This window comes from Nyctereutes procyonoides, unplaced genomic scaffold (assembly GCF_905146905.1).
Source record: "Nyctereutes procyonoides isolate TBG_1078 unplaced genomic scaffold, NYPRO_anot_genome, whole genome shotgun sequence".
Classification (NCBI taxonomy): domain Eukaryota; kingdom Metazoa; phylum Chordata; class Mammalia; order Carnivora; family Canidae; genus Nyctereutes; species Nyctereutes procyonoides.
The window spans coordinates 27913621-27931339 of record NW_026575051.1 but is presented as its reverse complement, the minus strand read 5'-3'; the positions used below and the strand labels follow the sequence as shown (position 1 = coordinate 27931339).

The 17719-nt window shown below is 34.1% G+C and overlaps 1 protein-coding gene across 1 annotated transcript in view; it reads left to right on the top strand.

The window, feature by feature from the left end:
- The window catches only part of EYS (eyes shut homolog), a 1553129-nt gene that overhangs the window by 817000 nt on the left and 718410 nt on the right, over positions 1 to 17719 (top strand). Inside the window, exons 22-23 of the mRNA XM_055330595.1 lie at positions 11402 to 11594; positions 14433 to 16178. Coding sequence (XP_055186570.1) covers positions 11402 to 11594; positions 14433 to 16178 — 1939 coding nt within the window. The remainder of the gene's footprint in view (positions 1 to 11401; positions 11595 to 14432; positions 16179 to 17719) is intronic.

The window sequence follows — 17719 nt, the reverse complement described above, 5'->3', positions numbered from 1 at the left end:
AATACAAATCAAAACCACAATGAGATACCACCTCACACCAGTGAGAATGGGGAAAATTAACAAGGCAGGAAACAACAAATGTTGGAGAGGATGCGGAGAAACGGGAACCCTCTTACACTGTTGGTGGGAATGTGAACTGGTACAACCACTCTGGAAAACTGTGTGGAGGTTCCTCAAAGAGTTAAAAATAGACCTGCCCTACGACCCAGCAATTGCACTGTTAGGGATTTACCCCAAAGATTCAGATGCAATCAAACGCCGGGACACCTGCACCCCGATGTTTATAGCACCAATGTTCACAGTAGCCAAACTGTGGAAGGAGCCTCGGTGTCCATTGAAAGATGAATGGATAAAGAAGATGTGGTTTATGTATACGATGGAATATTACTCAGCCATTAGAAATGACAAATACCCACCATTTGCTTCAACGTGGATGGAACTGGAGGGTATTATGCTGAGTGAAGTAAGTCAATCGGAGAAGGACAAACATTATATGGTCTCATTCATTTGGGGAATATAAATAATAGTGAAAGGGAATATAAGGGAAGAGAGAAGAAATGTGTGGGAAATATCAGAAAGGGAGACAGAACATAAAGACTCCTAACTCTAGGAAATGAACTAGGGGTGGTGGAAGGGGAGGAGGGCGGGGGGTGGGGGTGAATGTGTGACGGGCACTGGGGGGGGCACTTGACGGGATGAGCACTGGGTGTTATTCTGTATCTTGGCAAATTGAACACCAATAAATAATAAATTTATTAAAAAAAAACTCACTAGTACCTCTCCCTTTAGAATCAACATAATTGACATGTAATTGAATTAATTCATTGTAGAAAGTTAATAAAATACTATCCGCTTAGAATTTTGAGGTATTCTATTTGTATATACATTCTATCAAAATATCATATGATTTTGTTATAGGAATTATTTTATTTCTAAAAATTGATCTGGATTTTTAGTTTTCTGGGTTTTTTAATGAGAAAACATTATAAAAGTATTCAAAGCAAATTTATTATAACTCCAATCTATCTATAAGTCCAAAAATATGTTTTTCATGTACAGGTGCATTTACTAGTAAATAAAAAGGAAAAAAAGGTTAAATATCTTTATTAATAGGTTTAAATATCTTTATTATAAATATATTAGAAATATATGATTCATGCACATGGTCTGAGTTATTTTCATATATAATTCATATTCCAATATATAGCTTACTTATCAAATTATACTTTTAATTTAGTAACTAAAACTTAGTTCTCAAATTGTAGACCCATTGGACTCCTCAGGCTTTTTTTTTTTTTTTTATGTCACCCGTGAACTTCAGTGGAAACCAAGTAATATGAAGATCTTGTCTCAAGACTCCAGTTCAACATTTCTGATCAATTTGAGTTGAGTAGATCAAAGGTTTTTGAGTCTTCAACTCATGAGAACTATTATTCCCTTCTTTTTAACCTAACATGAAGTAAACTTACATAGACTTATGCTACAGGCTCCCAAAGATATTCCTTACTAGCCTATGATCTCTCACACTAGCTGGACACTTAAGGACTGGTTTTTGCTCTTAAAAATCTATAGTCTACTTGAAGTGCAAAACATGTCTAACAACAATCACACTATGACAGATAATAGCTGCAATTAAGGTCTGCACAATATTTCATGAAAGCACAGAAGTGATACATTTTAAAAATACATAAGGAACATAGGATTTCCAAGAGAATGTTGAGTTGAATCAAAAAAGTTGAGTTACGTAGCTTCAGGATGGGAATATGTGGCAGTAGTGGGAATCAGGAAGGAAAACAATATATGTGAACTAGTAATTGAAAAAAAAAAGGTATAAGAGATAAGAATATATTTTTAGAAATTACCAGTGGCTGTGTGTGCTAAGCTAAATCATTTTTACTTTTTCCTAGGAAAGTAGTAACCTACTGACAATTTTTTAAGCTAAGAATGTCCTGGTCAGACTCTTATCTTAAAAGATAACTCTAGAGGGGCCTGAGTGACTCAGTAGACTTGTCTATCGTTGGCCCAGGTCATGATCCTCCAGGATCCTAGGATCAGCCCTGCTTTGGACTCCTTGCTCAGCAAGGAGTCTGTTTCTTCTTCTGTTCCTCAACCCCACCCCTACCATCTGCTCATGCTTTATTTCTCTCAAATAAAATAATTTTAAAAATAATAATAAAATAATAAATAAAAAATAACTCTGGCACATATTCTGTAGTTAGTAAATACAGTGCCTCTAAAACAGTGGGGGTTTGCCTCTAAAACAGTGTTTCTTAACTTCTTGCCTCATCAACTTTCTGCAATAATACCTGTTGCCTGAACATTTGTTTAGTCAAGTATTAATCTTGAGTTCTCCTCTGAGCTGTACTTTCTACTTATCTTTCTTGAATGTCTTCCAATGGCCAGATCAAGGAAAATATCTGATTCAGTAGAGTCCTCAGGATCTTTATCCCTTTATTCATTACTTCCCATAGAAATTGTCCCTGAAGATTAGAATTGTATAGAAAAGCAATGAACCTGTATTTTCAGATACAATTCCACTGAAGCAAATCCCCTGAAGATCTGGTAGCCAAATTCAATGAGAGAAAATAAAGTTATCTTCTAAGCAAGTAGAGACCTCACTTCAAGAAAGTAGAGGTTGCATCATCAGACATTGCAGAAGTGCTTATCTTAAATCATAAAACTTAAATGAAGGGCTACTGTATTTCTACTTAGATGAAAAGTCTACAAATTCTCAGTGTTCTTCAGACTTTACATGGCTTTCTGAATTCTGGATTCATAGGTTTTGTTCATGGTCTAGGATTTTATTTTTAATCATTAACCTTATTTGAGAGAAAGAAAAGTAAGTGATTTGAACAACTGACCAACACATTAGAAAGGTTTTTGAAGGGCTTTAAGCCACACACTGCAATTATTCCCAGACAGAAATCTTCATCATAAACCTCCTATAGAAATGGACACTTAAAATATTCACAAAAGGATATTGTGGATAACCTAGAATTTAATATAAAAAAGAGGACCATATTGCAGAGTTCCAGGAAGGATACTCAGAAGCCATTCTGGATGTATTAGTTAAGATTTGAGAGAGAGAAAGAGGTGTTGATGATGTTGATGAGAAAGAAAAAGAAAAGAAAGAAAGAAAAAGAAAGAAAGAAAGAAAGAAAGAAAGAAAGAAAGAAGAAAGAAAGAAAGAAAGAAAGAAAGAAAGAAAGAAAGAAAAAGAAAGAAAGAAGAAAGAGAGAAAGAGAGAAAGAAAGAAGAAAAAAAAGAAAGAGAAAGAAAGAAAGAAGAAAGAAAAAAGAAAGAAAGAAGAAAGAAAGAAAGAAAGAAAGAGAAGAAAGAAAGAAAAAGAAAGAAAGAAGAAAGAAAGAAAGAAAGAAAGAAAGAGAAAGAAAGAAAGAAAGAAAGAAAGAAAGAAAGAAGAAAGAAAGAAAGAAAGAAAGAAAGAAAGAAAGAAAGAAAGAAAGAAAGAAAGAAAGAAAGAAAAAGAAAGGAAGGACAGGGAAAAACTTGATGCATCAAGTTCAAGGAATAGGTAGCCAACCCAGCCACAATTTTCACCTAAAAGAAGGAAGAAGAGAAATAAGTGCACAATGAGGAAGTGGGAATTCCTGTCATTTTCTGTCAAGTCATCACGCAGGAAGAAAATAACTCTAGTGCTGTGTGTTTCTTGAAAGCCTGCCGCATTTTTCATAGATGTTTGAGATAGATAATAAGCACTAGTATCCAGTTAGCATTAGTGCACACACAGCCCAGGCAGAGGGATAATTCATACCATCTGTAGAGTTATCTATGTGCATCCATTCAAATGAGTTCTGTACAGAGGACACGGTTAGATCAGATGTATTACTTCAGGTCTGACCACGGACCTAGCCTCCAGGGAGCAGTTTAGATGATCACCACTGGAGGGAGCCGGTCATATTTAGAATACTACATGAGGAGACTTTATTTTTGGAAACTGAGTGCTTAGGCTACATACTTTTTAGTTGACAAGGTTAATACTAAGTCTGTGTAAAGTTTTGGTCATGTAGACCATCCATAGTCTTCAGGGTTTGGAAATCTCAGGGATATTTCATCAGACTACTATTCCAAAATCGTAATTTCTTACGTAATTTTTTTTTTTTAAGAACGATGGAGTTTTATGTTCATAGGAAAAAGGAAATGGGGAAGTATCTAGATAAAATGCATTTTCAAAGGTATGTTATTTTTTTCCCCACAAATGCTTACCGACCACCGACTATGTAACTATGTCTCAGTCAGAGGATGTTCAGTGGAGAGTGGTCAGAGGCACATTTAGAAAGTTTTTTTTTCTTAATTTTTTTTGAATTTTTATTTATTTATGATAGTCACAGAGAGAGGAGAGAGAGAGAGAGAGGCAGAGACACAGGCAGAGGGAGAAGCAGGCTCCATGCACCGGGAACCCGATGTGAGATTCGATCCTGGGTCTCCAGGATCGCGCCCTGGGCCAAACGCAGGCGCCAAACCGCTGCGCCATCCAGGGATCCCCAGAGGCACATTTAGAATGCTGATAAGACATACAAGTCAAATTGGTGTACGAATGGTCATACAATTAACACTTCTAATTATTGGTATGGACTCCATATATTGATATTATATAGGAAATTCTAGAAAAACTAGAAATATTTATTTAGTCCAATTTGATGGCACAAAGTATCTCAATATTATATAATTTATGTCAGTGTTCTTAATTGATCTCCGATCATTGATGTAGATTCTTTTATTATTTTGTGGGTAAATGAATCTATCTGCAAATATTATTCTCACATTCAGATTGACACTTACTTTACCTTTCATCTCTTAATCCAGTTTGAGAACCACAGACAGAATTCTGCCAAATATTCTTAATAAGATAACAACAATGAATCAGCAACTTGGACGGTTTTTTTTTTCTTTATCTAACAAACAAGTTATGGGAGTATGCTAACTAGTTGTAAATTATTGGTTATTGGTTTTGTGACTGGACATTGATTTGTAACATGAGACCTGAGAATTTCTTGCAGTAGAATTTATGTAGTAAAATTTTCATAGAATTGGAAATTATGTAAATGGTGCAAAAGTTTGCCAGAAAGCAGAAATTATTTAAAAAGAACTTCAGTTTAGTGAAACTTTCCTAATGAAACATGATACTTCCAATTAGAATAATCTAAAGCTTCAGTCTATATGAAACTAGGAAGAATTTATTGCTTCTTAGAACTGTAATTGATGAGGTAACTAAGACTATACCAATTAGAAATGAATTTTGCTTAGTTGTTTTATATTGGTTGCTCTGCCTGATGTTTCCTTTAAATTCTACAAGGAACACCATGTCATGAATTTAGCATTAACAGTCATCTGAACTGTTTCTTCCAATTATCAAAAAGATACTTCAATCTAAAAAGGCAAATATCACCTGAGCAAATTTTCAATGAGTCTCCAGCTACAGGTAGATAAATCCACTTATATAATCTGGCAAAATTCATATTATAAACCAGCAAACATCATGGATATGTGACTTGCACAAGACCCTACCCATTAGAAGATACTCACCCCCCCCACATACAATACTTACTTTAATATCATGCTGTTGTTGACTTAATTAACCTTTTTTGGAAGCACCTGGGTGGCTCAGTTGATTCAGCTTATGCCTTTGGCTCAGGTCATGACCCTGGGATCCTGGGATCAAGCCCCATTCAGTGGGAGTCTGCTTTTCTCTCTGCCTCTGCTTCTATCCATGCCTCTTCTTTCTTCTTTCTTTTCTTTCTTTCTTTCTTTCTTTCTTTCTTTCTTTCTTTCTTTCTTTCTTTCTTTCTTTCTTTCTTTCTTTCCTTTCTTTCTTTTCTTTCTTTCTTTCTTTCTTTCTTTTCTTTTCTTTCTTTATTTTCTTCTTTCTTTCTTTCTTCTTTCTTTCTTTTTTCTTCTTTCTCTCCTTTCTTCTTCTTCTTCTTCTTCTTCTTCTTCTTCTTCTTCTTCTTCTTCTTCTTCTTCTTCTTCTTCCTCTCTCCCTCACTCCCTCTCTCTCTCTCTCAAAATAAATGAATAAAATCTTTAAAAAATTAATCATTTTTCAACAGGAGGCTCTATATTTTCATTTACACTGGTTTCCACAAATTATGTAGTTTGCTATATAAACAATGAAGTATATTAATAATGTATATTTTGATAGTGTTGGAAAAATTCAAGCTGTCAATTACTTTAGTAAACTTTAAAGAGTAAATTAAATTTGGCCTATCAGTTCTGAGGAAAGTAGATAAAACCATAGAATTAGATTGATATGAAACTGATTATTACCACTGGGATTTTTTTTCTTTGCTGTATTACCTACTCATCACTTCAAATAGAATATGAGGATGAAGCACATTATGTCTTCAAATATAAATACTGTCAATAGAATAAGAAATAATAATCAATTGGGTTGTAAGTTCATTTCAAGAATAAATGTTGTTTTGCCTGGATCTTAACACATTGTTAGTCATCATTAAATTTAATTGACAGTGATGTTCATTAGGCTGGTAGAGTAGAAGAATGTTTTAATTTTATTATCTAAAACAATCAACTAGAGGGTAGAATTGTTTATAACAAATGTTGAAGATGTAGGGATCCCTGGGTGGCGCAGCGGTTTGGCGCCTGCCTTTGGCCCAGGGCGCGATCTGGAGACTCCGGATCGAATCCCACGTCGGGCTCCCGGTGCATGGAGCCTGCTTCTCCCTCTGCCTATGTCTCTGCCTCTCTCTCTCTCTCTGTGTGTGTGACTATCATAAAATAAATAAAAATTTAAAAAAAATGTTGAAGATGTAGCTGGAGGAATAGTGACTGTTGAGTGACTGTTGAGTATCTGGAGCTTCAAGGCCTATATATAAGTCTAGTCTTTGCCATTTTTTTAGCTGTGCAACTGGAGAATTAGAGAGAAGGACTATGAGATAATACTAGTTTCCTTTAAATAATAATTTCTTACTTAATTGAAATGATTTCAGGGTAATTATGCCTCAGAAGATATTCATATTTCCATTTTTCTACTCTATATTCATATTTGGATAGCTAATAAGCTTATCAAGTTTAAAGTACTTTAAAAAATCTTGATCTACCTCTGATTCCTAACTGGTTTTAACCAGTGTTATTCAAATTAGTAACTGGCACCACTATTCAGCCCACTGATAGAAATAAAAACTTAGGGGGCAGCCGGGTGACTCAGCGGTTTAGCACCACCTTCAGCCCAGGACGTGATCCTGGAGACCCGGGATCAAGTCCCACATCGGGCTCCCTGCATGGAGCTTGATTCTCCCTCTGCCTGTGCCTCTGCCTCTCTCTCTCTCCTCTCTGTTTCTCATGAATAAATAAAATAAAAAAATAAATCTTAAAAAAAAGAAATAAAAAATTAGGAATCATTAATTACACTTTCTTTTTCCACTCCAAACATTTAATCTATCATCATATATTATAGGCTCTGCTTTCCAAATATATCCTAAAAATAACCTATAGTCACAATATCCACCATTTGTACTCCTGGCCAATATATTTTATTTCTTGCCTAGACTACAGCTGGCTTCCAACTGGTATCCTAGCTTCCATTCTTTCCTGTGCTCCAAACTCCCTTAAAAGTCTACTATCTACATGACATTGACTTAATCCTTTCATAATATAAATCAAACCATTTCATATTTTTACTCTGTCAAATATTCCATGGCTTCCCATTGCTCTGAGAATTAATTCCAAATCCAATAACAAAGTATCTTACATGATCTCATTCCTGCCTATGTTTGTGACCTCACTTCCATCCACTGGTGACCTTCCATTAATCTCTTTTTTCACACTGCCCACCTTGCTATTTTTCAAACATACAAAGCATGTTCCTGCCTCAGGGCCTTGTACCACCATTCTGTTTGCCTTGAATGCTCTTTTCTTAGATAATCACATTAATTCAGATCCCTGATCGGAGACGACATCCCTGGTAACTTTGTCTAAAAGAGTCCTCCCTCTGTTTCCTTTTACTTATCTTGCAAAATGTTGTCTTTAAGTCACTTATTACTAATTGGTATTATTTAATTCTGATCCTTTTACTAAAATACAAGCTATATAATGGGAGAAACCTTGCCTATCTTGTTGATTATTTTATTCCTAGCACTTGCAACAACCACTGACACTTAGTAATTGATCAATAAATCTTTGAGTAAAGACATAGAAGCTTACACATTGTCCATGGGAAGTGGATGACCTATTCTCATAAAGCTCTCATTCAAAAGATTTTATCTGCATTGTACTCCTCAAATACAGATTCAGAAAGAAAAAAATAGAAATGACTATCTTCATCTTGGCACATATTACATTTCAATGAATATCAGCAAGTAAGTCATTATGCTATTCATAATAAGTACTCAATACATATTTGACAAATGAATGGTGAGTGAATGAGAGATGTATTGGCAAAATAAGTAAACTGTGAGGTTAGGGAGGAAATATACAAAATTAAGGTTTACTGAATTAAAGCTAAATATTTGGAATCTTTATATCTGTCAGTGCAATCAAGTAGTTATGGGAAAAGAAATGTACAACCATTTATGAGGTATTTTGTTTGGTTTAATTGTCTTGTAACTAACAAAAAATATTATCAGAATTACCAAATGAGGGAAAGATTGATATGCTTACTAAGGCAATGCTGGTTGGTATGACAGTAAACTCTAAAATTATTCTAGATTAAATTTATTTTTCATTCATATGAAGTCCAAGTGAGTGTTTCTGATTTCAAATATTGTCTTTCAAAGAGAGATCCCTGGATCTGGGTTAACTTCCTTTTGTGGCTGCCCCCTCATTATCATGTGTTTTTCAAAGTCACAACATAGAGGAAGAGACTGGAAGTTCATACATAGCAAACTCTTTGTGGATCAGTCTGAAAGTGGCACAATTCATGACCATTTGCATTTCATTGGTTAGAAGTAAATCACATGGTCACACATAAACACAGGAATGACTAAGACATGTAGTCCAAGAGGAAGAATAAATAGGTTTAGTAAACATGTAGTAAGCTTTATCATGTGGTTTAGGATTTAACTAAGGAAAATAAAGAAGTTTCTCTAGGATAAATTGTGTGTGTGTGTGTGTGTGTGGTGTGCAACACACGTGTAGAAGACAGTTGGGGGAGAGAGTTCAAACAAAATATTAAAATCTATTTGGAGGAGCATTTAATTTTTAAGAAAGTTTTATGATTTTAATTGTTGGTACTTGGGAATATACCAAGATGTTTCCTATCAAACTCTGAATTAGGAAAATAAATTCACCTTTAAGACTTAAACTCTGAGAACAGCACATGATGGATGTGAGCCTAGACATAAAAGATAGGAAAGAGAAAGTATGGCTTCCTGGCTGCTAGACTTTAGTGTCACCTGGAAGAATGAATGTATTAACGCATTTAATGATAAAAGAGTTGACAACATTAGAGAACATATCAGAATCGTAGAGACAAATATTAGCAGTGCCAATATAAAGTTGTCTAAGTATAGTTAGTCAATATCAAGTATTTCAGATATTTCTTATGGTAGTATCTTTGCCTTACATCATTAAACATTTGAATCACCTTGTTTTACATGTTCTAAACTAATGTACGTCAAGGAAATCTCTGATTCTTTGTAACAATGCTGACATGAAGAAAACTTGTTATTCACGGGGCATTTGAGGATCCCCTAACCTTGTGGTGGTGATTTCTCAGACTAGTTAATAATGACTTCTGGTTGTTATTTAGAAGGAAAATGTTGACCATGCAAATATTTATGAGATGTATAATAGCTACATTTTTACCATAAAGTAGCATATTGACATTCTGATCTCTATCCTAGTTTTCTGTACATTTTCACTAATCTGTGAATTCTTACCAAAGTTTGCTGCTTACTCTTGAGTGGAGAAAAGGACATATCTCTTGGTCCTTTTTTTTTTTTAAGATTTTATTTATTCATTCATGAGAGGTGGGGAGGGGGGCAAAGACACAGGCAGAGGGAAAAGCAGGCTCCATGCAGGTTGCCTGACATGGGACTCAATCCCAGGTCTCCAGGATCACACCCTGGGCAGAAGGCAGCTACTAAACCACTGAGCCACCCAGGGATCCCTCTCTTGGTCCTTAATATGTGGAATCATAGAACATGTTTCTTCTTGCTGTTTCTTCTATCACTTCTAGCTTCACTTTTTTACTCTTTTCTATATGTTATATTTTTATAGCAGTTATATAACATCAAGAATCCTCTGACTTTATAAATACCTTCAGGTGTGGGTTTAAAGTGAATACAGAATTTACAACGGAAACAAGTGACAAAAAGATATCTAAAGCAAAATTTACATTTTGTGTAAATTAGATACAGTCTTGGACAAATACTAGTATAGTGAAGTAGGGATACCTTTTGAATAAGTCCTTAGTATTAGGAAATAGGCATGCATAACCATTTTTAAATAATATCTGAATTGTATTTTCATAAAGTTCCAAATCTACAAAAAGTACAATTAGGTTTTAATTCTACATTTATTTATTTATTTATTTATTTATTTATTTAAGTTTCCTTTTTTTTCTTTTTTCTTTTTTTAAAGATTTTATTTATTTAGTCATGGGAGACACACACACACACACAGAGAGAGAGAGAGAGAGACAGAGACAGAGACATAGACAGAGACACAGGCAGAGGGAGAAGCAGGCTCCATACAGAGAGCCCGACGTGGGACTCTATCTCGGGTCTCCAGGATCAGGCCCTGGGCTGAAGACAGCGCTAAACTGCTGAGCCACCCGAGCTGCCCTAATTCTACATTTAAAGGAGAATCCCCTGATACATTTTACACTTATTTATATAAGCATCACAATTCTCTTCCTTATAAGCTAAAAACAATTTCTTTATGCAGACATTATCTTATAAGTGTATGGCAGAAATAGGCTATTCACATAAAACTAAACCATATAAGGATCATTGCTTTATAAGCCAATACAAATTAAAATGATTCAAACATCACAAGAAAATGTTTTCAAATTCTGTTGCATACACTGCATTTTATATTAGTTTCCAACTAAATATGACATTTAGAACAGAAAGTTTATAATTTGTAATGAAGCTTTTAGACCCATATTGACTACCATACAGTACAAATTTTTCATTGGAAAAAAATATCCTCAAAAGAAATGTAAAGTAGTATTTTGACTTAAAATTAAAGGATTTAAGAATAAATTTAGGCATTCAATTGAGTATATCCAAAATTTGAAGGATTAGATTAATTTTTAAATACAGATAAAATTTACTGTAGAGATTTTATTTCCAAGCAAAATAGAACTATGATTTGAGCTATCTAATATGACTACGAAAAAACCTCAAAACTAACTTAAAAAGTTCTCTCTCGGGGACAAAGAAACTGTGAGCTTAATTATGATAATTATCATTTGCAGACGTGCTCCACTGGGCTTTTCTGTGGTGATGAAAGAGGGAGAATTACCCATTTACCTCCCATCTCTCAAAGAACAGATGTCATTTCTACACAAACTCATACAGTACCTGCATCTGACACTTCAATCAGTAGCTTTCCATCAGCAAGGGCCACAAGACTATGGACCATAATGAATACTTACCCAATTGATCCAGGTAAGTAGATGAGAGTAAGATATGGAGAATATTGAATTTGATATAGTTGTATATTGAAACATATTTTCTGACTTATTTCAAATCTTTGTTTTCCTGTATATATGATTTTTCGGGGGTGTAAAACTGTTTTAGAATTCTTGTTGGTTATGCTTCATGTTTTCAGTTTTGGCTTAAGAAATGCTTATGCTTTCTGAAACACTGCAAAAAATACTCATTAATATCTTTATTATGCTATGTAAATTTTGGTAGATAACTGGACCCCACTTCCAGCTGATTTTAGCCATCAGTAAAATTTATTTTAAAAGACCTTGTACTACTTACTTTATATCTTTTTTTTAACATGGTCTGAATCATTATATGTAAGTTTATATTCCTATCAATTTATTGGAAATTTTTTTTATTGGAAAAATTTTTAATCTGGATTTTTCCTATGTTAAGTATTTTGACATGTTGAATATGTTTCGATATGTCTTATTTAATTTACTAAATCAAATGATGACATATTTCAAATTGTATATGTTAAATTCCAAATTCATTCTTTATATAGTCAGTATCACTTACGATAATAAGAATGAGAATTATAGCCATTAACAAGATATTCTTTAAGAGAAATATTTTGAAGGCAATTGGATATTATAAGCAGAAAGGTAATCTGCCCTATTTTTTGTCTTCATTATTTGTGTTATTTTAAAGACTTAAGTTGACATCTAATGTTATAAGTAATATTCTGCTTATTTATTTTGAAACTAAATGATATTTCTAGTATTTCTAAATCATATATATTCATTGATCCTGTCAATGGCAGAGATGTAATTTTTTCATGCTTTATTATTCAAAGGAGTCATTTGATTTGGAATATGTCAATTCTCTTTTTCTCCCTGTTAATGCTCATTCCTTATATGTATAAGTATAAAATATAAAAATATAAATATAAAATAAAGAATATGAATTGCTTTTCTTTATAATTGAAGTATGATTGATATACAAATCCTATTATTTTCACATGTATATCACTGTGATATGATATTTTTATACATTATTAAATGATCCCATGACAAGTCTAGTTACCAACTGTTACCATACAAAATTGCTACAATATTACTGACTATATTCCCTATGTTGTAAATTATATCCTATGACTTATTTATTTTATAACCAGAAATGTCTACTTCTTAATCCCCTATATTGCCCTCTACACCCAGCCCTCCTTCCTCTGGTAACCAAGTTTATTCCTGTATCTATGAGTATGTTTGCTTTGTTCATTTGTTTTTAGACTTCATATGTAAATAAAATCATACATTTGTCTTTCTCTGTCTGACTTATTTCACTAAGTATAATACTCTTTACGTTCATCCGTGTTTTCACAAATGTCAAGATTTCATTCTTTTGTATGGCTGAGTAATATTCCATTGCATATTATATCACATCTTCTTTATACATCCATCCATGGACATTTAGATTGCATCTATATTTTGGCTATTGTATATAATGCTTCCATGAACATAGAAGTGTATATATATCTCTTTGAATTGGTATTTTCACTTTTTCCAGATAAATATCCAGAAGTGGAACTGCTTGATTGTGTGGTATTTCTAATATTTTTAGGAAATTCCATATTGTTTTCCATAGTGGCTGCACCAATTTGCATTCTTATCAACAGTGTACAAAGGTTCCCTTTCCTACACAACCTCACCAACACTTGTTATTTGTTGCCTTTTTGGTAAGTTAGTCTGACGGATGTGAGGTGATATCTCATTGTGGTTTTGGCTTGCATTTCTGTGGTGGTGATTAGTGCTGTTAAGTAATTTTTCATGTGCCTGTTGGCCATCTATATGTCTTCTTTGAAAAAATGTTTATTCGAGTCCTCTGCCCTGAGATCAAGACCTGAGCTGAGATCAAGAGTCGAATATTTAACTGACTGAGCTACCTAGGCACCCCATCCTCTGCCCATTTTTTAATAAGGTTGTTTATTATCTTAACATTAAGTTCTGGAAAATCTCTGTGTATTTTGGATATGAACCCCTTATCAGATGTGTGATTTGGAAATATCTTCTCCCATTTAGTAGATTGTCTTTTTGTTTTGTTGATCGCTTTTTCCTTCATTGTGCAAAAGTTTTTTATTGTGGTGTAGAACCATTGTTTATTTTAGTTTTCATTGCCATTGCCTAAGGAGTCTGGTCCAAAAAAAACATTGCTAAGGTTGATGTCAAACAGCTTATGTTTGACATGTTTTCTTCTAGTTTAATGGTTTTGGGTCTTACATTTAAGTCTTTAGTCGATTCAAATTTATTGTATGGTGTAAGGTAGTGGTCTGGTTTCATTTTTTGGATGTAGCTGTCCACTTTTACACCAATATCATCTTTGAAGAGATTGTTTTTTTCCCACTGTATATTCTTGTCTCTTTTGTCATAGATTAATTGACTATATATAAATAGGCTTATTTCTGGGCTCCCTACTATATTCCATTGATATATGTGTCAGTGTTCATGGCAGTACTATATTGTCTTGATTACTACAGCTTTGTAGTATAGTTTAACATGATGGCACAAGATATTTCCAGTTTTATTCTTCTTTCCCAAGATTATATAACACAATTTGTTTGACTTTGGCCCTCTTGTGGAATGTTAGTAATAGGACTCTTTGCATTTAAACAGTTTGTGAAGTCGCTAAATTTACTTATACACTTTCATTATAAATATGATTTACAGAGCTATTTGTCTGCATGTAATGGGTATAAGGTAGCAGAGAAATTTGTAGAAGATTCGGCCCAGGGCCTATGCTGTTCATTTTTAAGTCACTTTTTGATTCTTTTTTTTTTTTTCTTTTTGCCCTCTGAAGGTCCAAAACAGACAGGAATTATCAAGCATGATGTTCTCCCAACTACTGGTTTGGCAGCATTAAGTATTGACATATTTTTTGAAAGCTATTTACTCGAAAAACTGATTTCCACTAGAGAGCTCTCCGCTAAATACGGTCTTCTTTCTTCCACAGATGTTTCCTCTTCTCAATTTCTGAATTTTGGTGTTCATGACCCAGCACAAACTGATTGGGACAAAACATCTATATCACATATGCCTTTCCAAACTTCAGCAGCCATAACGGGATTCCTTTTCCCCAGTAGGGGAGAGAGGACCCCATTTATCATCTCTCCTTTCACGACAGATGCTATCTATCCTACAGAATCTTTATTATTTGAAAACAATCAGACTATTGCCTTATCTACTACTGCAATGAGTTCAGTAATTACTGGCATTCCAGGAGCTGATATTAAGTTAAACAGGCACTCGTTACTCTCCCGTGGATTCCTGCTCACAACTGCTTCTACAAGTGTACCTCCAGTTGTCTCTAGGGGGGCTCAAGAGGATATTGAAGAATATTCAGCTGTTTCCTTAATTTCAAGAAGAGAGTACTGGAGATTGCTGAGCTCCTCAATGTCTCCCATTTCTCCTGCTAAGATAATTATATCTAAACAGGTAGCCATCTTAAACTCATCAACTCTGCACCAATTCACTACACAAACTTCCATTCCCAGTGAATACCAGGTTATTACTGAAGCATCTAGCAACCAGAGACTCACAAACATCAAATCACAGGCTGCTGATTCTTTAAGTGAATTAAGCCAAACATGTGCAACATGTTCTATGACTGAAATAAAATCCTCTCATGAATTCTCAGATCAAGTTTTGCATAGCAAACAGTCCCACTTTTATGAGACATTCTGGATGAACTCAGCAATATTAGCCAGCTGGTATGCACTAATGGGAATTCAAACTATCACTTCTGGGCATTCGTTTTCTTCTGCTACTGAAATAACGCCATCAGCAGCATTCACGGAACTGTCATCTTTATTTCTTTCTAAAAAGAGTACAAAAATAAGGATTTTATCCTCATCCTTAGAAGAATCCATTACCCTATCAAGTAATTTGGATGTTAATTTATGTTTGGATAAAACTTATTTATCCATTGTCCCATCACAAACTGTCTCCTCAGACCCAATGAATACTGATTTGACTTCAAAACTGACTATTGATGATCCTTTTGTGTCAGAAAACATTTTAAAACTATTGACAATGGGACATTACGATGAAACCGTGGGCCCCACTGAGATATTGAGTCAAGACAATTTATTGGGTGTGCAAGAGAGTAAAGGATCTCATCAACAGTCCAAACTTTACACCCGTGACAGTTCTCTAGATTTTGAATTAAATTTACAAAAGCATCCAGAAACTATACCTTCAAATGACTTTGACAACAACATGCCACCTTATATGTACTCAATGTCTGATTTTTCAGAAGTAACCTCTGATGTCGCATTTTATGCAGTTTCAGCAACTCAGTCACTTCCAATACAGGCCTCTTTCCCTGTGTCTGTACTTATGCCAGATTGGACGTATTATACAGATTATCTGACCTTAACATCTGATTTAAAAGAAGGGCTCACAACTTCTTCAGAGTGGTCCAAATGGGAACTTCAGCCTAGTGTGCATGACTGGGAATTTCCTGCCACGACCCAGAGACTTTCCATCACTAGATCACTTACTTTGTCTTCGCTGGAGTTCATTCCCCTTCAGCTGATGATTTCTGGTGAGTTTCTCAGTTTCAGTTCAGTAAACTTTTAGAAATGAGTTTCTTTTCTGTAGAAAAGAGAAAGAGACTGTTGTGGTCACCAGGTGCTCTAAACAGCCTCTTTGTAATCAGGGTAGCAGCCAGTTCAATGGAGATAGCACCTGCTGTTGTACCTGACACAGATGGTTATTCTTTATGCACTGCCACAAAGGCTACCAGATCAATACAGGAGTATGTTGGAGACGGCTACACTGCTGGCAAGCAATCAGAAACTGAACTAGTTCAATTCATTACAATAGATCTCTCAAAGTTTAGGAATAACTTTTATTATTCTCATTTCTTGAAATAGATTCTTTGTCAGGTGGAACACAATATAACATACAGTTTCTAACATTTTTTTCAGTATAGTATATACTGAAATGTATTTTTTAATGGGAAGATGAGGAAATCAAGGGAATTTCATTGGGTGTTGCCATCCTACATAGCGGGGTTTATCATTATGTAATGCAAAGCTGTGATGCTTTTATATATATAACTCAGAATATAAATTAAATTCATGAACTTTACTTAACAAAAATTATATAAAAATTGAAACAAGATAGTATCTCATGTGCAAATTTGAAATCAGTCTTGAAATAATTAATAGCTATCCTTACTCTAAATCATATTAGAAATTATTAGTCTCCTCTACCCTTGTAATTACTGTCAAATTAGGAAACATGGAAAAAAAGTTAAATAATTGTATTTAGCAAAAATAGAGGGTATATTTTTAATTATTCAAAGGAAGTTGTATCCTGTGGAATTTCAAGTGCAATTGTGGCAGTGAAGTTGATTTTCCTTCAATGAGAAGTTTATAGGTTTTGTGTTATATATGCATATTTATAGATTTTGTGTGTATGTTTAAGTATGTAATTTGTGGCTGGCAACTCAGAAATACAAAAAAAACCCAAATCTTATATTTGCTTTATCCAGTGTGATATGATTTTCTTTGCAAAGTTTCTAAAAATAGCAAATTTTAATTACAAACTTACTTCACAAACAATAGTTTGTTGTATAACTGTTAAGACTTATCAACATTACCTAATACATCACTTCTCACATATAAATGAAGCAAAATTACATCTTCTCCTCATATACAATCAGTCCTATAGCCATCCCTTGGAAATAATCAGGACACAAATTCTCCATTTCCAGGAAATTAAATCCCAAGTTTGCCTTTATGAGCAAAACCTTGTCACATTCCATTTTTCTCTTCCCCTCAATACAACTGCAAACACTCTCATGATTTTCACCTTTCCAGTATTCCTACTATTTTCCTCCTTAATTATTTTAGATATGCTAATCAATAATTTACAAGGTACTTGCTGGTATTTTGTTCACCACTCTGTTGGCCAGGGTCAAATCAGAGAATTGATAGTACACTCCAGATGAGTTCTTGTGGAGAGTTTAATTTTTTAAAAAAAGTATTTACAAATATATGGCTAAAGCTTATGAGGAAAACAATGAGGGATAGTGTGGTTCTGAAGGGACTAGCAACAGCAGAATGTCATTACTACCTT